The sequence below is a fragment of the Pistacia vera genome, unplaced genomic scaffold, assembly GCF_008641045.1.
Source record: "Pistacia vera cultivar Batoury unplaced genomic scaffold, PisVer_v2 Contig333, whole genome shotgun sequence".
Classification (NCBI taxonomy): Eukaryota; Viridiplantae; Streptophyta; class Magnoliopsida; order Sapindales; family Anacardiaceae; genus Pistacia; species Pistacia vera.
Genome location: NW_022196150.1, coordinates 666,762 through 690,563, shown reverse-complemented (window position 1 = coordinate 690,563; position 23,802 = coordinate 666,762). Strand labels below are relative to the sequence as shown.

Below are 23,802 nucleotides of genomic sequence, written 5' to 3'. Positions count from 1 at the left end.
TATTCAAAAATCTTTATTAAATTAATTGTTTACCAAGCGATAGTTTTAATTTTTAATTTTTTTTTGTTATTTCTTTAATTTTTAATTTTTCTTAAAATTTAATGGAAATTCATCCTCGCTTTTATAATACCATCTTCCAATTATTTTTATATAATTGAACTAGTTAATTGTATATTTAGGGAAAAATCACTTACCTCCCCAGTTTTATTAAAAGTTATTGGAGTGCAACTTTCACCATTTTTACAAATGTCCCCAGAACTTTTAAGAAATGCATCACTCACTCACACCCCAAAAATACTAATGCCCTTATGGTTATGTTAGGTTTCGAAGGGCAAAACCATCAAATAAACTTTTTTACCAAGACAAAAGACTCAAAACCTCGCTTAATTTGTCAAACCCTACTCCCACCATCCATCCACGCAAACGATACTACCTTAACAAATCTTCCAAAAATATTGATAAATATTTGCAAAATTAACATATTAAAAAAAAAAAATTTAGCTCACATATTCAAGGTCGTAACAACTGTATAACATCACTTACCATATTCACCTCTATATAGTGGGGCTTAGAGCGTGTCTCTCTTGATTCGAACCTAAGACTTCATCCTTGAAAATAAATCAAAAGTTTTGAATTCAAATCAAGAAGAATGCACTCTGAACCCCACTATTTAATAGGAGATTTTACAATTGTGGTCTTCGCCTAAATGTATGATATGGATTGGGGGTGGAGATGGTAAGGTTAAGGTAAAGGTAAAGGTTAAGATTAGAGTACTTTGGTAATTTTAATTACAATATGAGGGTAAAATAGGCAATTTGGGCTCGAAATCTAACAAAATTTTAACAATGTTGGGAAATGGGGGTGTGCGTGTGCATTTCCTTAAAGTATCGGGGGTAGTTTGAAACAACGATAGTTGCCTTCTAAAAATTTCGTATAAAGGTGGGGTGGTAAGTGAGCTTTTCCTATATTAATTTATCTCGCATTCTTATTTCTCTTTCAATAATATGAGTTCGTACAGAAAGAATATAAAAATCTGGCAATCAATCTCAGTCCATAGACTCCACACATCGACAAAGCTACTATAAATCTGATTTTCCTGTTTGAATCATTCTGTTACACTCTCAGATCTCAGTATTTCCAGCAAGTTAACGATCAGATCCCGAAACCCAATGGCGGTGGCCATCCGAGGAGGCCGAGTTGGAGGAGGCGGTGGACTTGGTATGGGCTTACGCGGCTTCTTCTCCTACCGGATCTTTGTCTCCGCCATGTTCTCTCTTCTCTTCCTGGCTACTCTCTCCGTAATTCTCACAACTCACCCCTCCACTTCTCATCACGACTCAGTGAGTTCTCTTCACTTACTGTTTTCACTGCTTTTGGTATTTTCTTTTCTGATTTTTAATAATAATTTAATGAAATTTTTGAATAGGGACTTCCGAGTGTTGGTAATGCATATGTTCAACGAACGTTTTTAGCACTGAAATCTGATCCACTTAAAACGAGGTTAGATTTGATTCACAAACAAGCCAATGATCATATTGCTTTAGTCAATGCTTATGCGGCGTATGCCCGGAAGTTAAAGTTAGATATTTCTAGGCAATTAAAGATGTTTGATGATCTCGCTCGGAACTTTTCCGATCTTTCTGTCAAACCCACTTACAAGGCTTCTCTTTTCGAGCCTGAGGGTGCTGTTGATGAGGATGTGTTGAGGCAATTTGAGAAGGAAGTTAAGGACAAAGTCAAATTTGCTAGGTTATTGATTGGTGAATCAAAAGAGAGTTATGATAATCAGTTGAAGATTCAGAAGTTGAAAGATACCATTTTTGCTGTTAATGAATTGCTGGTTAAGGCTAAGAAAAATGGGGCTCTTGCCAGCTTGATTTCTGCTAAATCGGTACCTAAGAGTTTGCATTGTTTGGCAATGAGACTTGTGGAGGAGAGGATTTCACACCCAGAAAAGTATCAGGATGAGGAGCCTAGCCCAGAGTTTGAGGACCCCACTTTGTATCATTATGCTATATTTTCTGATAATGTGATTGCGGTGTCAGTGGTGGTGGGGTCTGTGGTGAAGAATGCGCAAGAACCATGGAGGCATGTCTTTCATGTGGTTACTGATAGAATGAATGTTGCAGCGATGAAAGTTTGGTTCAAGATGAGGCCAGTTGAAGGTGGTGCACATGTGGAGGTGAAGGCAATTGAGGATTATACCTTCTTGAATTCTTCTTATGTGCCAGTGTTGAGGCAGCTTGAATCTCTTAGAATGCAGAAGTTTTACTTTGAGAATAGGGCAGAATATGTGACAAAAGATGTGAATCACATGAAATTTAGGAATCCCAAGTACTTGTCAATGTTGAATCATCTTCGGTTTTATTTACCCGAGATGTATCCAAAATTACATAAGATTTTGTTTTTAGATGATGATGTGGTGGTTCAGAAGGACTTGACTGGGTTGTGGAACATCGATTTGGATGGGAAGGTGAATGGAGCTGTGGAGACCTGCTTTGGTTATGTCGCGTTATGCTCATATCTGAATTTTTCACACCCCCGATCAGGGAGAGGTTTAATCCCAAGGCTTGTGCTTGGGCATATGGGATGATATATTTGATCTAGACGCTTGGAGGCGTGAGAAATGCACAGAGCAATACCATTACTGGCAGAACTTGGTAAGTACACCTCTACTTTTAACTGAATTATAGTTTTGTTTCGTACTTGCTATTGTTACAGAGTTCTTTTAAAAGAAAAAATCTTCTTTTCTTTTGCTTCTAATAGCCTAATTAAATTTCATTCACGCTCATAATCAAGACAGATACAAATTGCATGACACTTTAGTCATGTTAGGACTAAGAATTCTTAAGTTGATTTGAGATGGGATGTGTCAATTAATTTAAATTATCCATGATTTTTTTTTTTTTTTTTTTTTTTATCAGAATGAAGATCGTACTATGTGGAAACTGGGCACCCTTCCACCGGGCCTCATCACTTTCTACTCGTCAACCAAGTCATTGGACAAATCCTGGCATGTGCTTGGACTTGGGTACAATCCAAGTGTTAGCATGGATGATATCAACAAAGCTGCTGTCATTCATTACAATGGAAACATGAAACCTTGGCTTGATATTGCTCTGAATCAGTATAAGAATCTCTGGACTAAATATGTGGATAATGATATGGAGTTTGTTCAGGTGTGCAATTTTGGCTTCTAAGCAAGTACCACTAGGTGTTCTCATTGGTCAGTGTTTTCATTGATCAGGTAACGAACCCATAGAGTTTTTGTGATTGTTTATAGTTGGTTACTCATATCCTTACAAATTTTAATTCTCATTTATTTGTTGTAACCTTCTGAGCAAAGCTTAGTGATGTTGTTGTGATTCTTCCACGGGTGGAAACGATTTTGATAATTCTTAATTTTTGTTTGTTAGTTACATAGTGTCCACCATAAATTATAACGATTCAAACTGAATTATGTACAAGTATTTTTTTCTTTTAAAGTTAATTCTTGGCAAAACAATTTTATATTGTTTGACATGTACATTAGAAAATCTTGACATGCATATTGCCTAATTGGGCAATCTTCCCATCTCATAAAGCGCTTTTGACTATCCGCCTCAAATCCGTGAGAGCCTTCAAATAAGGCTATGCAGCACACTGGTTCATATCTATTTTCCATCAATCTCAAATCAGTTAAAAGTCGGTTGAGCTAGTTATGATTGTAGCATTGACATAGTGCCTTAAAATCTTAGCACAAGGAAATTTTCTATCTCGCATCTCTCTATCCATTTATTATATGTGGTAACATATATCCTTTTTATGCATTGGCATGGTCTTTAGTTTGATCACTGAGTTATACTTCCACCAAGTGTTCTTGTAGGAACGGATTCTGAAATCTAATATGTCTAGGGAACAGTGTTTGAACTTTGTTCAAAGATGAAGAAGCCAATGTCTGAATGGGAAGTCTGAACCAGAAAATGGAACTTCTAATATTGTAAAGAAGTCAGTCTACTATTAGAAACTTTAGTTTTGAGATTCAAAATACTTCCCTTTTCACATTTTAGGCTTTAGGCAAGAGGGTTTTTTCCAAATTATAGGATGAACAACTTCATTCATGTATTTCCATTTGTATTAGGGAAGAAAGATTAGGTGAAAGGGAAGGGAAAGGGAAAATGCTAAAGGCAAAGGTTATTGTGGCTCACCTAACGATTAAGGATCCTCCTTCCTCACCTAAACTTCCATTTCTGGCCATTTTTGCCACTCATTTGCTTTATATCTCATTTTTATTTTTTTTTTAATATATAAAAATTGAGTTCTTATCATTGCATAAAAGCCTCTTTTTTTCTTTTTTATTTAAATTTTGTTTTAATAAATTGGATTGCAAAGTCTTCCAAACTTTGAGATGGGGTTAGGTCAAAGATTAAATTTTGATGGCTTACCTACAATTTCAAAGAGAGACATTGACAAACTTAGAGCTAGACCAGCCTAAAAAAATCATAGAATAAAATTTGACCAGGAATTCAATGAATTATTTATTAAAAAAAAAAAACGAAGGAAATCTTACATCAAAAGTCTAATGGAAAATATTAATCAACTATCTTCCAAACAAATCAAATCAAAATCAACCATTTCTTTTTCCATTATAAAAATATAATAATAAAGATTTTATTAACATGGTGTAGAATAAATCTAATATAATATGTAATTATAAATCTAACCATATAAACATGAATTATTAACGAAAATATGTAGAATTACCAAATATCAACCCATAATTCATACTTTCCATAGAAACGCCAACTTCTGTTTTGCGAGAAGAAGAAAAAATCTAATAAAAAAAATAAAGGGTTAATGACATTAATCTCCTCAGAAATGATAAACTAATAAAAATCCTTTATAATTAGGAAAATAACAAAAGTTTCTTTGCTGTTAAGTTTTAGTTGTTAAAATAATAGTAAACTAAAGTTTTAGTTGTTAAAATAAGAGTAAACGACTTTTTCCCACCCAAATAATGGTTTAATAATATTTTTTTCACTTATAGATTTTTAAAATACAATTTTATTATCCAAATTTATATTCAATTTCCGATTTCGACATCATTGTCATATCAAACTACCATCATTCTCTTCCCCGATCATCACTCACCAAAACCCCTCAAACCTTACTCTCGCTGACCCTGTCAATCACCGGCAATTGAGCGGTTAGGGTTTGCGCATCCGTCCCTCCTAAGTCAAATTTCTATCAATCTTAATCATCAAAATCCAACTTTCCACCACCAAAGACTCGTTGGCCTCCCCTCTTCAAAAGTTCCAATAGATTAGACCAAGTTTGCTCTCTGTTTGTCGTCGGAATATAAATTTGAGTAGTAAAGTAGTATTTTAAAAATCCATGTGTGAGAAAGTTTTATTAAACCATTATTTGGGTGGGAAAAAGTCATTAACTCTTAAAATAATCGATAAAAGGGTAATTTGATAATATTTATAAAATTTTAAATTTTAATGTTTTACTGAAAGTTCATTTACGTCAGAGATTTTTTATTTATTTGAGAAACCTCATAGGATATTTGTTATTTGATCATATCTCGGGGGTGTATCTGTCTTTAACCAAAAAAAAAAAAAAAACAGGTGCAGAAGGTGAAGGTGAAGTGATTTGGCCACATCAGCATGTCGTCGTAGAACCCAGATGAGGTGGCCGCAACGAACCATAATTGAAGTTGCCAAATTTGACCCGCTTAAGAGAGAGATTCTGTGAATTGTATTTGTATGGTGGCGTCTTGAAAAAAGTTGGTATTTTTTTTCTTTTATTATAATACCATTTCTAGCTCTTCTTCTTTTTCTTGTTTTTCGCATTGTCATTTGATCATTCATTATATATCTACACTCTGTCCTCTCCATTTCCCAGATCTTAGTTTCATCAAATTTCTCAACAATTTGGGTTAAACAAGTTTACGAGTTTCAGGTTTGAAATCTTTCAACTTCTTTTAAGTTGTTCTTCTATGTCCAAGTCTATATAGGTCTATTGTTTTTCTATGATTTCTGGGATTGAAGAAAGTAATATATTGTTTTTGGGTTATCGTTTGAAATTGCTGATCTGTGTTAGCTCTTTGTTTATTAGATATTTCACTTGTCTTTTGATCTTATTGGTGAATCTGTTTTCAGCATCACTTTAGTTTTGGTACTTGTATCTAGATCCTTATTTCTTATGAATATTCCACCAATTAAATTATATATTTTCCTGATATGATCGTTTTAAGTGTAATTTCAGCTGGAGATCCTTTTGCATCTTTCTGAATAATCTCTGTTTCTTGTTTAGAAGTTTGATTATTCCTTCTTTTTTCAATTGGTAGTTCTTTTTTTTTAAGGAAGAGAATTTGATTCTTTCTGAAGTATAATCGTTTTGTCATTTCATTTTTTATCTCAATCCCAAAGTAAATAGTCTTTATTCTTTTATATGGTTTCAACATTTGACAATTTCAGGGTATATATTTGCACTATCGTTTTGTTATCAAATCTTGTATATATTTTCCCATACAAATCCACTTCAAATCTTGAGATTTAGCATAACTTGGAATTTAGTCTTGGTGCTAGTTCATTAAAAGCGAGAGGCATTAATTAATGCTCATACTTTAATAATTACCTAGTACATATACAATCGTGCACCCATTTGAGGAGCTTTCTCTTGAATGCTGCCAACACAGTTGGTCTTTACACTCTGAAATACATGTATTTGAACACATGGAAACAAAACATAAATTAAACACCTTTTCTGGCTCAAGTTCATTTCCTTTGTCATCTAGCAATCTTTCCATGGTGTTATTGTTATGGTGTGAATACGGATCAATTACCAGAAAATTCCCTTAAAAGTTTGATTGATGTATAGAGTTTTGTAGAGTCTGTGCTAACTCAATCACTGGGAAAAGAAAACTGGAAGAAAGAACTAAGGGGAGCCAGGCGGTGGCAAAGTCAAAAGCTTTCTAACATACTTCTGGATCATTTTAGAATTTCAGTTTGGATTTTATTTTATATATATATAAATCCTTTAATTGAAATTATGTATTGGATAAAAGCTTAACATCCAAAGTTTTTATCAAATTAGCGCCCACCAAGAGGTAATTTTAATTTTTAATTTTTTTTGTTATTTCTTTAATTTTTAATTTTTCTTAAAATTTAATGGAAATTCATCCTCGCTTTTATATCCCATCTTCCAATTATTTTTATATAATTGAATTAGTTATTGTATATTTAGGAAAAAATCACTTACCTCCCCAGTTTTATTAAAAGTTTTGAGTGCAACTTTCACCATTTTTAAAATTCCCCAAACTTTTAAGAAATGCATCACTCACTCACACCACCCCAAAATACTAACGCCTTAGGTTGTTGTTTCGAAGGGACAAACCTCATTACACTTTTTTACGAGACAAAAGCTCAAACCTCCTAATTTGTCAAACCCTACTACTCCACACCCTACCCACCACCCAACACGAACTACCACAACAACCTTCCAAAAATATTGATAAATATTTGCAAAATTAACTATTAAAAAAAAAAAATTAGCTCACATATTCAAGGTCTAACAACTGTATACCATCACTTACCATATTCACCTTCTATATAGTGGGGCTAGAGCGTGTCTCTCTTGATTCGACCTAAGACTTTATCCTTGAAAATAAATCAAAGTTTGAATTCAAATCAGAAGATGCACTCTAACCCCTATTTATAGTTATAGATAAATTCACATATTTGATAGGAGATTTTACATTGTGGTCTTCGCCTAAATGTAGATTTGGATTGGGGTGGAGATAGTTAAGGTAAGGTAAAGGTTAAGATTAGATACTTTGTAATTTTAATTACAATATGAGTTAAAATAGGCAATTTGGGCTCGAAATCTAACAAATTTTAACATGTGTGGAATGGGGGTGTCGTGTGCATTTCCTTAAAGTATTGGGGTAGTTTGAAACACAATAGTTGCCTTCTAAAAATTTCGTATAAAGGTGGGGTAAGTGAGCTTTTCCTATATTAATTTATCTCGCATTCTTATTTCTCTTTCAATAATGAGTTCGTACAGAAAGAATATAAAAATCTGGCAATCAATCTCAGTCCATAGACTCCCACATCGACAAAGCTACTTAAATCTGATTTTCCTTTTGAATCATTCTGTTACACTCTCAATCTCAGTATTTCCAGCAAGTTAACGATCAATCCCGAAACCCAATGGCGGTGGCCATCCGAGGGCCGATTGGAGGAGGCGGTGGACTTGGTATGGGCTTACGCGGCTTCTTCTCCTACCGGATCTTTGTCTCCGCCATGTTCTCTCTTCTCTTCCTGGCTACTCTCTCCGTAATTCTCACAACTCACCCTCCACTTCTCATCACGACTCAGTGAGTTCTCTTCACTTACTGTTTCACTGCTTTTGTATTTTCTTTTCTGATTTTTAATAATAATTTAATGAAATTTTTGAATAGACTTCCGAGTGTTGGTAATCATATGTTCAACGAACGTTTTTAGCACTGAAATCTGATCCACTTAAAACGAGGTTAGATTTGATTCACAAACAAGCCAATGATCAATTGCTTAGTATGCTTATGCGGTCGATGCCCGGAGTTAAAGTTAGATATTTCTAGGCAATTAAGATGTTTGATGATCTCGCTCGAACTTTTCCGATCTTTCTGTCAAACCCACTTACAAGGCTTCTCTTTTCGAGCCTGAGGGTGCTGTTGATGAGGATGTGTTGAGCAATTTGAGAAGGAAGTAAGGACAAAGTCAAATTTGCTAGGTTATTGATTGGTGAATCAAAAGAGATTATGATAATCAGTTGAAGATTCAGAAGTTGAAGATACCATTTTTGCTGTTAATGAATTGCTGGTTAAGGCTAAGAAAAATGGGGCTCTTGCCAGCTTGATTTCTGCTAAATCGGTCCTAGAGTTGTGCATGTTTGGCAATGAGACTTGTGGAGGAGAGGATTTCCCACCCAGAAAAGTATCAGGATGAGGAGCCTAGCCCAGAGTTTGGGACCCCACTTTGTATCATTATGCTATATTTTCTGATAATGTGATTGCGGTGTCAGTGGTGGTGAGGTCTGTGGTGAAGAATGCGCAAGAACCATGGAGGCATGTCTTTCATGTGGTTACTGATAGAATGAATGTTGCAGCGATGAAGTTTGGTTCAAGATGAGGCCAGTTAAGGTGGTGCACATGTGGAGTGAGGGCAATTGAGGATTATACCTTCTTGAATTCTTCTTATGTGCCAGTGTTGAGCAGCTTGAATCTCTTAGAAGGCAGAAGTTTTACTTTGAGAATAGGGCAGATATGGACAAAAGATGTGAATCACATGAATTAGGAATCCCAAGTACTTTCAATGTTGAATCATCTGTTTTATTTACCCGAGATGTATCCAAAATTACATAAGTTTTGTTTTTGGATGATGATGTGGTGGTTCAGAAGGACTTGACTGGGTTGTGGAACATCGATTTGGTGGGAAGGATGGAGCTGTGGAGACCTGCTTTGGTTCATTTCGCCGTTATGCTCAATATCTGAATTTTTCACACCCCCTGATCAGGGAGAGGTTTAATCCCAGGCTTGTGCTTGGGCATATGGGATGAATATTTGATCTAGACGCTTGGAGGCGTGAGAAATGCACAAGCAATACCATTACTGGCAGAACTTGGTAAGTACACCTCTACTTTTAACTGAATTATATTTTTTGTACTTGCTATGTTACAGAGTTCTTTTAAAAGAAAAATATTCTTTCTTTTCCTTCTAATAGCCTAATTAAATTTCATTCACGCTCATAACAAGACAGATATACATGCATGACACTTTAGTCATGTTAGGACTGAATTCTTAAGTTGATTTGAATGGGATGTGTCAATTAATTTAAATTATCCATGATTTTTTTTTTTTTTTTTTTTTTTATCAAATGAAGATCGTACTATGTGGAAACTGGGACCCTTCCACCGGGCCTCATCACTTTCTACTCGTCAACCAAGTCATTGGACATCCTGGCATGTGCTTGGACTTGGGTACAATCCAGTGTTAGCATGGATATATCAACAAAGCTGCTGTCATTCATACAATGGAAACAGAAACCTTGGCTTGTATTGCTCTGAATCAGTATAAGAATCTCTGGACTAAATATGTGGATAATGATATGGAGTTTGTTCAGGTGTGCAATTTTGGCTTCTAAGCAAGTACCACTAGGTTCTCATTGGTCGGTGTTTCATTGATCAGTAACGAACCCATAGAGTTTTTGTGATGTTTATAGTTGGTTACCCTATCCTTACAAATTTTAATTCTCATTTATTTGTTGTAACCTTCTGAGCAAGCTAGTGAGGTTGTTGTGATTCTTCCACGGGTGGAAACGATTTTGATAATTCTTAATTTTTTTTGTTTGTAGTTATCATAGTGTCCACCATAAATTATAACGATTCAACTGAATTATGTAATAGATTTTTTTCTTTTAAAGTAATTCTTGGCAAACAATTTTATATTGTTTGACATGTACATTAGAAAATCTTGACATGCATATTCCCTAATTGGGCAATCTTCCCACTCTATAGGAACGCTTTTGGACTATCCGCCTCAAATCCGTGGAGAGCCTTCAATAAGGCTATGCACAACTGGTTCATACTATTTCCCATCAATCTCAAATCAGTTAAAAGTCGGTTGAGCTAGTTATGATGTGCATTGACATGGTGCCTAAAATCTTAGCACAAGGAAATTTCTATCTCGCATTCTCTTTATCCATTTATTAATGGTGGTAACATATATCCTTTTTATGCTTGGCATGGTCTTTAGTTTGATCACTGGTTATACTTCCAACCAAGTGTTCTTGTAGGAACGTTCTGAAATCTAATAGTCTAGGGAGAACAGTGTTTGAACTTGTTCAAAGATAAGAAGCCATAATCTGAATGGAAGTCTAACCAGAAAATGGAACTTCTAATATTTTAAAGAAGTCAGTCTACTATTAGAAACTTTAGTTTTGAGATTCAAAATACTTCCCTTTTCACATTTAGGCTTTAGGCAAGAGGGTTTTTTCCAAATTATAGGATGAACAACTTCATTCATGTATTTCCATTGTATTAGGGAAGAAAGATTAGGTGGGAAAGGGAAAGGGAAAGGAAAATGCAAAGGCAAAGGTTATTGGCTCACCTAACGTTAAGGATCCTCCTTCCTACCTAACTTCCATTTTGCCACCTCATTTGCTTTATATATTCATTTTTTTTTTTTTAATATATAGAAAATTGAGTTCTATCATTGCATAAAAGCCTCTTTTTTTTCTTTTTTATTAAATTTTGTTTAATAAATGTGGATTGCAAAGTCTTCCAAACTTTGAGATGGGTTCCGCGCAAACAGCTGCCGCCAACAGAACTAGAAGACTTGCCGCCAGTGAAACCACAGCAAGACCATTGTATAACCTTGCTACTTTTGGCTTTCGTCCTCGGAGATGAATTGAGCAAACGGAAGTATAACAAGCCCCCATAATGCATATAAGAAAGGCATGGAAAGAAGAGGGTTGAGCAGCAAAAATAAAAGTTGGTACGGGCTTACCATTGATATTAGTCATAGGGAGCTGCAGGATTAGCAATGTGATTATGCAAGATAAAGTAAAGACCAATTCATCGATGTAGATTTTTAGGCACTCTTTATGTGTGAATGCCTCTAAATCAGGCTCTGATACAAACGAGAAGCTGATTCTACCAAATCTCATTCTTGAAATCAATTGATATAATTAAGGTAGTAGAGCAGTGAAAACAATCTTGGGGTTTTGTATACATATATAGTCATCTGGGAGAGATGAGAAATATATACCAGTAAGTTCTTGATTCAAGCTAAGAAATTTCAGTGAGGATTAGTAGAAATTTTCGAAAGATTTGTTCTTTTCTTCTCAGAAGACTTTAGCATTGACTCTGAGGTTACAATGAAAGTTACAGGTTGGTTCCTGGAACTTTGGTGGAGTAACAGGTGGGGGAGAAAAAACCTCGTTTCGGTCATAAGCCATATAACAGAGACTTCTTGGATCTTTCTCATTGCCTGTATATATAACATAATATAATTTTTCTTATTGAAGAACCATACTCTTTGTTGCTGTTAGAATCCCACGTTCGAAAGGAAAGGGGTGCGCATGTGGGTTATAAAGAACTTGGGCACCCTCCACTCACAAGCTAGTTTTTCAAGAAAAGTTATATCCAAGCCCATAAAAGGACCACTGTCCAGTTCAATTTCTATTCAAGGCCCACTACCCAGCCCAATTTCTGTTAATTTGAGAGCAGGTTTCTATCAAATGGTATCAAAGCATGATCATGCACCTACATGGTTGACCTCGGGTCCAGACTGCTACCCTAAGAAAGGGCATGGAGGCCTAATTTGAGAGTAGGTTTCTATCAAATGGTATCAAAGCATGATCCTGTGCCTACGTGGCTGACCTCGGAGCCGGGCTTCTATCCCAAGAAACGGCATAGAGGCCCGTGAGAAAGGGGATCCACGTAGTCACCCAAGGGGTAAAGAGGCTGATTTTTCAAGAAGAGTTCCACCTAAACCTACAAAAGGACCACTGTCAAACCCAATTCCTATCAAAGGCCTGGAAATGGGTTCCTATCGGTTGCTCTTCTTCCATATATCAACAATATGGGAGGGTCATTCATAGTTCTTAGACTGCTTTGTTTATGAAACTGTTGATGCCCCTTTTGATGGTTTAATCATATATAATATAGAAAACAAATCATGCAACGCCAAGTGCCAGAAATACTGTCATCTAGTTCCAGACATAATTAAGATTAACAAAGATAGGGAATCACAATCTATTGCTATTTAGATCAATTGAGTCTTACAAGATAAGGTAGCTCAATTAAGTAAATGACTACTCTCCATTAATTAGTGGATGATTTACTCTCCATACTTGCTTCCTTTAGCTTAGAAAACACATCCTTCACTGCACCAAATACCTCTTCAATAGGCCTCTCAGCATTGATCTAAGTTAAGCATTGCAACATTATGAGCTAAAAAAAGGACGGCACCATATAATTGTTATAATAATCATAGAATTGGTGGCCAAAACTTTACCTTCCGAATCTTTCCCTTTGAGCTGTAATAGTTTATTATGGGTAGTGTTGATTCAAAATAAACTTTAAGTCTCTTCTTTATGGATTCAATGTTATCATCGACCCGTCCCTTCAAAAGCATACCAAGAAAACAATGAGCATATATAACATATAAACAAACACTGTATAGTTTGACAAAGATGGTGCAACTACTCACTTGGTTTCTATTCAAAAGGCGTTTTATCATCTCTTCTTCAGAACAATCAAAAAACAATACAAATACTGGATCGATTTTCAACTGCAGAATGATCGAATAAAAATGGTCATGACTTGTTATAAGAAATGTAAAAATATAATTATGTAATTGCAATATTGAAGGCCTACAATTTGTTGAGCTGCATCAAGATTTTCTTGACTCCGAGGAAAGCCATCAATCAGAAACTTGTTGTTTTTGCTTCCCTGCATTGCCTTCTCCAGAACCTTAACCACGATATCAGAGGGGACGAGTTTTCCTTCCTTCTTCAAGTCCTGAATCATTTTTCTGTAATATGGGAAGCAAAAAGGTCATCCAATAATTCAAACATGTGAAAGGGATTAATTAGAACAACAAATATATTTATTTTTATATGTACCCATTATCAGATCCAGAATCAACTTCTGCTTGAAGAAGATCACCTACACTCAGGTGGCAAAACCCGAAGTGTCTAACAATTTTGGAGCATTGGGTGCTCTTTCCACTCCCTGGTCCACCTGGGAAATATATTTCATACCGTTTTACTTAGAATTTGCACAGCGAGAGGCCATTAAATTAATGCTCATACTTTAATAATTACCTAGTACATATACAATCGTGCACCCATTTGAGGAGCTTTCTCTTGAATGCTGCCAACAAACAGTTGGTCTTTACAACTCTGAAATACATGATATTTGAACACATGGAAACAAAACATATAATTAAAACAAACCTTTTCTGGCTCAAGTTCATTTCCTTTGTCATCTTTAGCAATACTTTCCATGGTGTTATTGTTATGGTGTGAATACTGATCAATTAACCAGAAAATTCCCTTAAAAGTTTGATTGATGTATAGAGTTTTGTAGAGTCTGTGCTAACTCAATCACTGGGGAAAAGAAAACATGGAAGAAAGAACATAAAGGGCAGCCAGGCGGTGGCAAAGTCAAAAGCTTTCTTAAACATACTTCTGGATCATTTTAGAATTTCAGTTTGGATTTTATATATATATAAAAGCTAAGTTTACACGTGTATCTTAATCAATCATTCATAGCCTTAAAATTATATACAGATAGAGGCTCAGGTAGCTATTTTTATAATCCTATTAACAATCGAAAAATCAGAATTTTTGGATAACATATTCAAAAATCTTTATTAAATTAATTGTTTACCAAGCGATAGTTTTAATTTTTAATTTTTTTTGTTATTTCTTTAATTTTTAATTTTTCTTAAAATTTAATGGAAATTCATCCTCGCTTTTATAATACCATCTTCCAATTATTTTTATATAATTGAATTAGTTAATTGTATATTTAGGCAAAAAATCACTTACCTCCCCAGTTTTATTAAAAGTTCTTGGAGTGCAACTTTCACCATTTTTATTAAACTTCCCCATAACTTTTAAGAAATGCATCACTCAATCACACCCCAAAAATACTAACGCCCTTACGGTTCCGTTAGGTTTCGAAGGGACAAACCGTCAATTACACTTTTTTACTGAGACAAAAGACTCAAAACCTCACATAATTTGTCAAACCCTTAACTTTTACTTTTTCTCAATCATACCCCTACTCCCACCACCCATCAACACGAACAATACCACCCCAACAAACCTTCCAAAAATATTGATAAATATTTGCAAAATTAACGTATTAAAAAAAAAAAATTAGCTCACATATTCAAGGTCATAACAACTCTATAACATCACTTACCATATTCACTTCTATATAGTGGGGCTTAGAGCGTGTCTCTCTTGATTCGAACCTAAGACTTTATCCTTGAAAATAAATCAAAAGTTCTGAATTCAAATCAAGAAGAATGCACTCTTAACCCCACTATTTAATAGGTGGGTAGATGATAAAATTCACAATATTTTGATAATGGGTCGAGATTTTACAATTGTGGTCTTCGCCTAAATGTATGATTTGGATTAGGGGTGGAGATGTTAAGGTTAAGGTAAAGGTTAAGATTAGAGTACTTTGGTAATTTTAATTACAATATGAGGGTAAAATAGGCAATTTGGGCTCGAAATCTAACAAAATTTTAACAATGTTGGGAAATGGGGGTGTGTGTGTGCATTTCCTTAAAGTATTGGGGGTAGTTTGAAACAACAATAGTTGCCTTCTAAAAATTTCGTATAAAGGTAGGGTGGTAAGTGAGCTTTTCCTATATTAATTTATCTCGCATTCTTATTTCTCTTTCAATAATATGAGTTCGTACAGAAAGAATATAAAAATCTGGCAATCAATCTCAGTCCATAGACTCCGCACATCGACAAAGCTACTGTAAATCTGATTTTCCTCTTTGAATCATTCTGTTACACTCTCAGATCTCAGTATTTCCAGCAAGTTAACGATCAAATCCCGAAACCCAATGGCGGTGGCCATCCGAGGAGGCCGAGTTGGAGGAGGCGGTGGACTTGGTATGGGCTTACGCGGCTTCTTCTCCTACCGGATCTTTGTCTCCGCCATGTTCTCCCTTCTCTTCCTGGCTACTCTCTCCGTAATTCTCACAACTCACCCCTCCACTTCTCATCACGACTCAGTGAGTTCTCTTCACTTACTGTTTTCACTGCTTTTGGTATTTTCTTTTCTGATTTTTAATAATAATTTAATGAAATTTTTGAATAGGCACTTCCGAGTGTTGGTAATGCATATGTTCAACGAACGTTTTTAGCATTGAAATCTGATCCACTTAAAACGAGGTTAGATTTGATTCACAAACAAGCCAATGATCATATTGCTTTAGTTAATGCTTATGCGGCGTATGCCCGGAAGTTAAAGTTAGATATTTCTAGGCAATTAAAGATGTTTGATGATCTCGCTCGAAACTTTTCCGATCTTTCTGTCAAACCCACTTACAAGGCTTCTCTTTTCGAGCCTGAGGGTGCTGTTGATGAGGATGTGTTGAGGCAATTTGAGAAGGAAGTCAAGGACAAAGTCAAATTTGCTAGGTTATTGATTGGTGAATCAAAAGAGAGTTATGATAATCAGTTGAAGATTCAGAAGTTGAAAGATACCATTTTTGCTGTTAATGAATTGCTGGTTAAGGCTAAGAAAAATGGGGCTCTTGCCAGCTTGATTTCTGCTAAATCGGTACCTAAGAGTTTGCATTGTTTGGCAATGAGACTTGTGGAGGAGAGGATTTCACACCCAGAAAAGTATCAGGATGAGGAGCCTAGCCCAGAGTTTGAGGACCCCACTTTGTATCATTATGCTATATTTTCTGATAATGTGATTGCGGTGTCAGTGGTGGTGGGGTCTGTGGTGAAGAATGCGCAAGAACCATGGAGGCATGTCTTTCATGTGGTTACTGATAGAATGAATGTTGCAGCGATGAAAGTTTGGTTCAAGATGAGGCCAGTTGAAGGTGGTGCACATGTGGAGGTGAAGGCAATTGAGGATTATACCTTCTTGAATTCTTCTTATGTGCCAGTGTTGAGGCAGCTTGAATCTCTTAGAATGCAGAAGTTTTACTTTGAGAATAGGGCAGAATATGTGACAAAAGATGTGAATCACATGAAATTTAGGAATCCCAAGTACTTGTCAATGTTGAATCATCTTAGGTTTTATTTACCCGAGATGTATCCAAAATTACATAAGATTTTGTTTTTAGATGATGATGTGGTGGTTCAGAAGGACTTGACTGGGTTGTGGAACATCGATTTGGATGGGAAGGTGAATGGAGCTGTGGAGACCTGCTTTGGTTCATTTCGCCGTTATGCTCAATATCTGAATTTTTCACACCCCCTGATCAGGGAGAGGTTTAATCCCAAGGCTTGTGCTTGGGCATATGGGATGAATATATTTGATCTAGACGCTTGGAGGCGTGAGAAATGCACAGAGCAATACCATTACTGGCAGAACTTGGTAAGTACACCTCTACTTTTAACTGAATTATAGTTTTGTACTTGCTATTGTTACAGAGTTCTTTTAAAAGCAAAAATATTCTTTTCTTTTCCTTCTAATAGCCTAATTAAATTTCATTCACGCTCATAATCAAGACAGATATACAAATTGCATGACACTTTAGTCATGTTAGGACTAAGAATTCTTAAGTTGATTTGAGATGGGATGTGTCAATTAATTTAAATTATCCATGAATTTTTTTTTTTTTTTTTTTTTTTTTAATCAGAATGAAGATCGTACTATGTGGAAACTGGGCACCCTTCCACCGGGCCTCATCACTTTCTACTCGTCAACCAAGTCATTGGACAAATCCTGGCATGTGCTTGGACTTGGGTACAATCCAAGTGTTAGCATGGATGATATCAACAAAGCTGCTGTCATTCATTACAATGGAAACATGAAACCTTGGCTTGATATTGCTCTGAATCAGTATAAGAATCTCTGGACTAAATATGTGGATAATGATATGGAGTTTGTTCAGGTGTGCAATTTTGGCTTCTAAGCAAGTACCACTAGGGTTCTCATTGGTCAGGTGTTTTCATTGATCAGGTAACGAACCCATAGAGTTTTTGTGATTGTTTATAGTTGGTTACTCATATCCTTACAAATTTTAATTCTCATTTATTTGTTGTAACCTTCTGAGCAAAGCTTAGTGATGTTGTTGTGATTCTTCCACGGGTGGAAACGATTTTGATAATTCTTAATTTTTGTTTGTTAGTTATCATAGTGTCCACCATAAATTATAACGATTCGAACTGAATTATGTACAAGTAGAATTTTTTCTTTTAAAGTGAATTCTTGGCAAAACAATTTTATATTGTTTGACATGTACATTAGAAAATCTTGACATGCATATGCGCCTAATTGGGCAATCTTCCCATCTTATAGGAAGCGCTTTTGGCTATCCGCCTCAAATCCGTGGAGAGCCTTCAAATAAGGCTATGCAACAACTGGTTCATATCTATTTCCCATCAATCTCAAATCAGTTAAAAGTCGGTTGAGCTAGTTATGATTGTAGCATTGACATGGTGCCTTAAAATCTTAGCACAAGGAAATTTTCTATCTCGCATTCTCTTTATCCATTTATTATATGGTGGTAACATATATCCTTTTTATGCATTGGCATGGTCTTTAGTTTGATCACTGAGTTATACTTCCAACCAAGTGTTCTTGTAGGAACGGATTCTGAAATCTAATATGTCTAGGGAGATGGAACAGTGTTTGAACTTTGTTCAAAGATGAAGAAGCCAATAATCTGAATGGGAAGTCTGAACCAGAAAATGGAACTTCTAATATTGTAAAGAAGTCAGTCTACTATTAGAAACTTTAGTTTTGAGATTCAAAATACTTCCCTTTTCACATTTTAGGCTTTAGGCAAGAGGGTTTTTTCCAAATTATAGGATGAACAACTTCATTCATGTATTTCCATTTGTATTAGGGAAGAAAGATTAGGTGGGAAAGGGAAAGGGAAAGGGAAAATGCCAAAGGCAAAGGTTATGTTGGCTCACCTAACGATTAAGGATCCTCCTCCTACCTAAACTTCCATTTAGCCACTCATTTCTTTATATCATCATTTTTTTTTTTTTTTAATATATAGAAAATTGAGTTCTTATCATTGCATAAAAGCCTCTTTTTTTTTTTTATTTAAATTTTGTTTAATAAATGTGGATTGCAAAGTCTTCCAAACTTGAGATGGGGTTAGGTCAAAGATTAATTTTGATGGCTCCACAATTCAAAGAGAGACATTACAAACTAGAGCTAGACCAGCCTAAAAAAATCATAGAATAAATTTGACCAGGAATCAATGAATTAAAAAAACGAAAAATCTTACATCAAAAGTCTAATGGAAAAAATTAATCAACTATCTTCCAAAAAATCAAATCAAAATCAACCATTTCTTTTTACATTATAAAAATATAATAATAAAGATTTTATTAACATGGTGTAGAATAATCTAATATAATATGTAATTATAATCTAACCATATAACATGAATTATTAACGAAATTGTAGAATTACCAAATATCAACCCATAATTCATACTTTCCATGAACGCCAACTTTCTTTTGAGGAAGAAGAAAAAATCTAATAAAAAAAAAGGGTTAATGACATTAATCTCTAGAAATGATAAACTAAAAAAATCCTTTATATTGGAAAATAACAAAATTTTCTTTGTGTTAAGTTTTAGTTGTTAAAATAAGAGTAAACCTTTTTCCCACCCAAATAATGGTTTAATAATATTTTTACACTATAGATTTTAAAATCATTTTACTATTAAATTTATATTTTATTTCGATTTCACATCGTTGTCATCTAAACCACCACTATCTCTTCTCTAGTATCACTACAAACCCCTAAACTCTACTCTGTCGATCCGTCAATCAGCAATTGAGTGGTTAGGGTTTGCGCATCCGTCTCTCTCAAGTCAAATTTCTATCAATCTCATCTCATCTAATCACAAAATCTAACTTCCACCACCAAAGACCCGTCCCTCTTCAAAAGCTCCAAAGACTCGTCGGCTCCCCTCTTCAAAAGCTCCAATAGACTGATCAAATTTTGCTCTATTTATCGTCGGAATATAAATTTGAGTAGTAAAGTAGTATTTTAAAAATCTGTATGTAGAAAGTTTTATTAAACCATTATTAGGTGGGAAAAGTCGTTAACTCTTAAAATAAACGATACGGGTAATTTGATAATATTTATAAATTATAACATTGGAAACTTTAATGTTTCACTAATAGTTCATTTACGTCAGAATTTTTTTTTTTTTATTTGAGAAACCTCATAGGATATTTGTTATTTGATCATATCTCCAGGGTGTATCTGTCTTTAACCCAAAAAAAAAAAAAAAAAAAAAAAAAAAAAAAAAAAAAAAAAACCCAGTTACAGAAGGTGAAGGTGAAGTGGTTTGGCCACATCAGCGTGTCGTCGTAGAACCCAGATGAGGTGGCAACAACGAACCATAATTGAAGTAGCCAAATTTGACCCGCTTAAGAGAGAGATTCTGTGAATTGTATTTGTATGGTGGCGTCTTGAAAAAAGTTGGTATTTTTTTCTTTTATTATAATACCATTTCTAGCTCTTCTTCTTTTTCTTGTTTTTCACATTGTCATTTGATCATTCATTATATATCTACACTCTGTCCTCTCCATTTCCCAGATCTTAGTTTCATCAAATTTCTCAACGATTTGCGTTAAACAAGTTTACGAGTTTCAGGTTTGAAATCTTTCAACTTCTTTTAAGTTGTTCTTCTATGTCCAAGTCTATACAGGTCTATTGTTTTTCTATGATTTCTGGGATTGAAGAAAGTAATATATTGTTTTTGGGTTATCGTTTAAAATTGCTGATCTGTGTTAGCTCTTTGTTTATTAGATATTTCACTTGTCTTTTGATCTTGTTGGTGAATCTGTTTTCAGCATCACTTTAGTTTTGGCACTTGTATCTAGATCCTTATTTCTTATGAATATTCCACCAATAAAATTATATATTTTCCTGATATGATCGTTTTAAGTGTAATTTCAGCTGGAGATCCTTTTGCATCTTTCTGAATAATCTCTGTTTTTTGTTTAGAAGTTTGATTATTCCTTCTTTTTTCAATTGGTAGGTCTTTTTTTTTAAGGAAGAGAATTTGATTCTTTCTGGAGAATAATCGTTTTGTCATTTCATTTTTTATCTCAATCCCAAAGTAATAGTCTTTATTCTTGGTATAGTTTCAACATTTGACAATTTCAGGGTATATATTTGCACTATCGTTTTGTTATCAAATCTTGTATATATTTTCCCATACAAATCCACTTCAAATCTTGAGATTTAGCATAACTTGGAATTTAGTCTTGGTGCTAGTTCATTAAAAAGATGTCATTTTTTCATGATGTCATTATGTAATAATAGTTGACAACTTTTATCACACACAAAGAAAAAGGAAGTCCATCAAGTTTTTCTCTAAGGATCTGGGATTTTTATTTTTTTTCTTTCTCTTGTGTGTCTGTACCAATTTTTTGGAACTTCTCTCATTGATAATGTCAAATGTTGAACAGGGGAAGATATGGCACAGACCAAACAACTTACAAGAATAGGCCTTGCTGGTCTGGCAGTCATGGGCCAAAATCTGGCCCTCAACATTGCTGAGAAAGGCTTTCCCATTTCTGTTTACAATCGAACTACGTCCAAAGTTGATGAGACTGTTGAACGAGCTAAGAAGGAGGGAGATCTTCCCGTATATGGTTTCCATGATCCAGAAGCTTTTGTTAATTCAATCCAAAAACCACGGGTAATTATCATGCTGGTTAAAGCTGGGGCACCTGTCGACCAGACCATAAAGACCCTGTCTGCATACATGGAGAAAGGTGATTGCATTATTGATGGTGGTAATGAATGGTATGAGAACACTGAGAGGAGAGAGAAAGCCGTGGCTGAATTGGGTTTGCTTTACCTTGGAATGGGAGTTTCAGGTGGTGAAGAGGGTGCAAGAAATGGTCCCTCTTTGATGCCTGGAGGGTCTTTTGAGGCTTACAAGCACATTGAAGACATTCTTCTTAAGGTTGCAGCTCAGGTTCCTGATAGTGGCCCTTGTGTGACTTTCATTGGCAAAGGTGGATCTGGTAATTTTGTCAAGATGGTTCATAATGGAATTGAATATGGCGATATGCAGCTGATTGCTGAGGCTTACGACGTACTGAAATCGATTGGAAAGTTGACAAATGAGGAACTGCAAGGTGTTTTCTCTGAATGGAACAAAGGCGAACTTCTCAGCTTCTTGATTGAAATTACTGCAGATATTTTTGGAATAAAGGATGACAAGGGAGATGGATACTTGGTTGACAAGGTTTTGGACAAAACTGGTATGAAGGGTACTGGCAAGTGGACTGTGCAGCAAGCTGCCGATTTATCAATTGCAGCTCCAACAATTGCTGCTTCTTTGGATGGAAGGTTTCTTAGTGGGTTAAAGGAGGAAAGAGTTGAAGCTGCCAAAGTCTTCAAATCAGGTGGCTTTGGTGATATTCTCTCTGACCAAGCTGTGGACAAGAAGAAGTTGATTGATGATGTGAGGCAGGCTCTTTATGCATCCAAGATATGCAGTTATGCACAGGGGATGAATCTTATCCGTGCAAAGAGTATTGAAAAGGGATGGGACTTGAAATTGGGAGAACTAGCTAGGATATGGAAGGGTGGTTGCATTATCCGAGCTGTGTTCCTTGACAGAATCAAGAAGGCTTATGATAGGAACGCTGATCTAGCAAACCTTCTTGTGGACCCAGAGTTTGCAAAGGAAATCATTGATCGGCAGTCCGCCTGGAGAAGAGTTGTATGCCTTGCTATCAACTCTGGTTTTAGCACCCCGGGTATGTCTGCCAGTCTTGCGTATTTTGACACATACAGAAGGGGTCGATTGCCCGCTAATTTGGTCCAAGCTCAACGAGACTATTTTGGTGCTCATACATATGAGAGGACCGATATCGAGGGCTCCTTCCATACAGAGTGGTTCAAGATTGCCAAAAACTTGAAAAATTAAATCTTCCCCTGATAATTTCTGCTTAATCAGAACTCTTTTCAATAATAAAATAATTTCTGCTCTGGACTCTGGTGTATAGCTGGGCAGAGCTTGCTTCACCACTGTTTGGTGAAAGTATACTTTAGCATGATCTATTTGTTCCGGTCAAATTTCTTTGAAAGCACTTCTCTTTTGTTTGCTGTTGTTGTACTCTGGCAGATTTGATGTTTTTACTTTGTCTTTAGATTCAGATTAATCTTTAGCTCATGTCTTCTAGACAACAAGGCGAAATGTTTTCTGTCACTGTGAGGCATGATATCTTTACATGTATTATTTGATCACTGAATTATCAAAAAAAAAAAAAAAGTTATCGTGTTTTAATGGCTTGGTATTAGTCTTCGGCTAGTATTTACTGCTTGAAATTGTTTGTGTTTCACATTCTGTATATTGTGAATGGCATTTGCTACGTCTCATTGTTGCCTCGTCTTGAAATACGCAATCAGATTACGCTCACAAAAATTTTCATCATTTTCCCACGTCTTCATGAATAATGTTGTCATTACACTATTTTATAACATTATGATGTGGTATATGTTACAATCACATAAATTTTTTATATATAAAAATTTAAAATAATTAAAATTTATGTAGTGACATATGTCACATCACGATGTAATAAAAATGGTGTAAAAAAGTGATGTAGTGTACATTACTCTTTTTGATGGTGCATCGGGTTTCAATATTCCACATGGTGACAGAAGCCAAAGTTAGCACCTTCATTCATACATCAAAGAAACATACTTTTTTTTTTTTTTTTTTTTTTTTTTTTTGGTAAATGGGGGTGTTCAAGTTAGTTTGCGCGCACTTTAACTAATTCTTCGAAACCCTGGAGTTGATGTCGAGTAAATTCTCTCAGTGGTCACTCCTATTAGTAAGCTAGGTGAACGAACTTATGACTTTTTGAAATTATACCTAGAGTCTTGTTGACTGCTCAACCACCCCGTGTGGTTCAAAGAAACATACTTTCCCTCTTCTACTAATATCATTCCTATGTTATGAAACTTGAAATTAAGAATTCTTTTTATTTTTTTTTCCTCTTCAGACAACTGTAAGTCATATTCGCAGTGGTGGTTCAAAGAAACATACTTTTCCTC

At 35.2% G+C, this 23,802-nt stretch overlaps 4 protein-coding genes and 1 pseudogene across 6 annotated transcripts; 4 read left to right on the top strand and 1 right to left on the bottom strand.

Moving 5' to 3' along the window:
* The first annotated feature begins 1,062 nt into the window (after window positions 1-1,062).
* Window positions 1,063-3,209, top strand: LOC116137772 (probable galacturonosyltransferase 9). The gene is given in 5 exon segments (XM_031423469.1): window positions 1,063-1,340; window positions 1,427-2,540; window positions 2,543-2,590; window positions 2,593-2,660; window positions 2,925-3,209. Coding segments are annotated over 5 exon segments (1,677 nt in total). The 5' UTR covers window positions 1,063-1,169; the 3' UTR covers window positions 3,201-3,209.
* A 4,986-nt stretch (window positions 3,210-8,195) lies between these two features.
* LOC116137803 lies at window positions 8,196-10,175 on the top strand (annotated as a pseudogene).
* A 2,555-nt stretch (window positions 10,176-12,730) lies between these two features.
* LOC116137790 (UMP-CMP kinase 3-like) lies at window positions 12,731-14,207 on the bottom strand. Of its 2 annotated transcripts, XM_031423492.1 has the most exons (7): window positions 13,986-14,207; window positions 13,854-13,902; window positions 13,653-13,770; window positions 13,405-13,561; window positions 13,238-13,318; window positions 13,043-13,150; window positions 12,731-12,951 (listed from the first exon to the last, which is right to left on the bottom strand). In XM_031423492.1, the coding sequence occupies exons 1-7, from the start codon at window positions 14,034-14,036 to the stop codon at window positions 12,850-12,852; spliced, it is 666 nt and encodes a 221-aa protein (XP_031279352.1). In that variant the 5' UTR covers window positions 14,037-14,207; the 3' UTR covers window positions 12,731-12,849. The 2 variants fall into 2 exon arrangements, with proteins under 2 accessions (XP_031279352.1, XP_031279353.1); XM_031423493.1 differs by lacking the exon at window positions 13,854-13,902 and having other exon boundaries at window positions 12,734-12,951; window positions 13,986-14,044.
* Window positions 14,208-15,474: 1,267 nt separating this feature from the next.
* On the top strand, window positions 15,475-18,711 carry LOC116137782 (probable galacturonosyltransferase 9). 2 transcript variants are annotated; one of them, XM_031423484.1, is made up of 4 exons: window positions 15,475-15,793; window positions 15,880-17,118; window positions 17,384-17,706; window positions 18,046-18,711. In XM_031423484.1, the coding sequence occupies exons 1-3, from the start codon at window positions 15,623-15,625 to the stop codon at window positions 17,657-17,659; spliced, it is 1,686 nt and encodes a 561-aa protein (XP_031279344.1). In that variant the 5' UTR covers window positions 15,475-15,622; the 3' UTR covers window positions 17,660-17,706; window positions 18,046-18,711. The 2 variants fall into 2 exon arrangements, with proteins under 2 accessions (XP_031279344.1, XP_031279343.1); XM_031423483.1 differs by lacking the exon at window positions 18,046-18,711 and having other exon boundaries at window positions 17,384-17,957.
* A 1,497-nt stretch (window positions 18,712-20,208) lies between these two features.
* Window positions 20,209-22,939, top strand: LOC116137731 (6-phosphogluconate dehydrogenase, decarboxylating 2). Its single transcript, XM_031423426.1, has 2 exons — window positions 20,209-20,373; window positions 21,195-22,939. Exon 2 carries the CDS (start codon window positions 21,203-21,205, stop codon window positions 22,667-22,669), a length of 1,467 nt encoding a protein of 488 aa, XP_031279286.1. The 5' UTR covers window positions 20,209-20,373; window positions 21,195-21,202; the 3' UTR covers window positions 22,670-22,939.
* The last annotated feature ends 863 nt before the right edge of the window (window positions 22,940-23,802 follow it).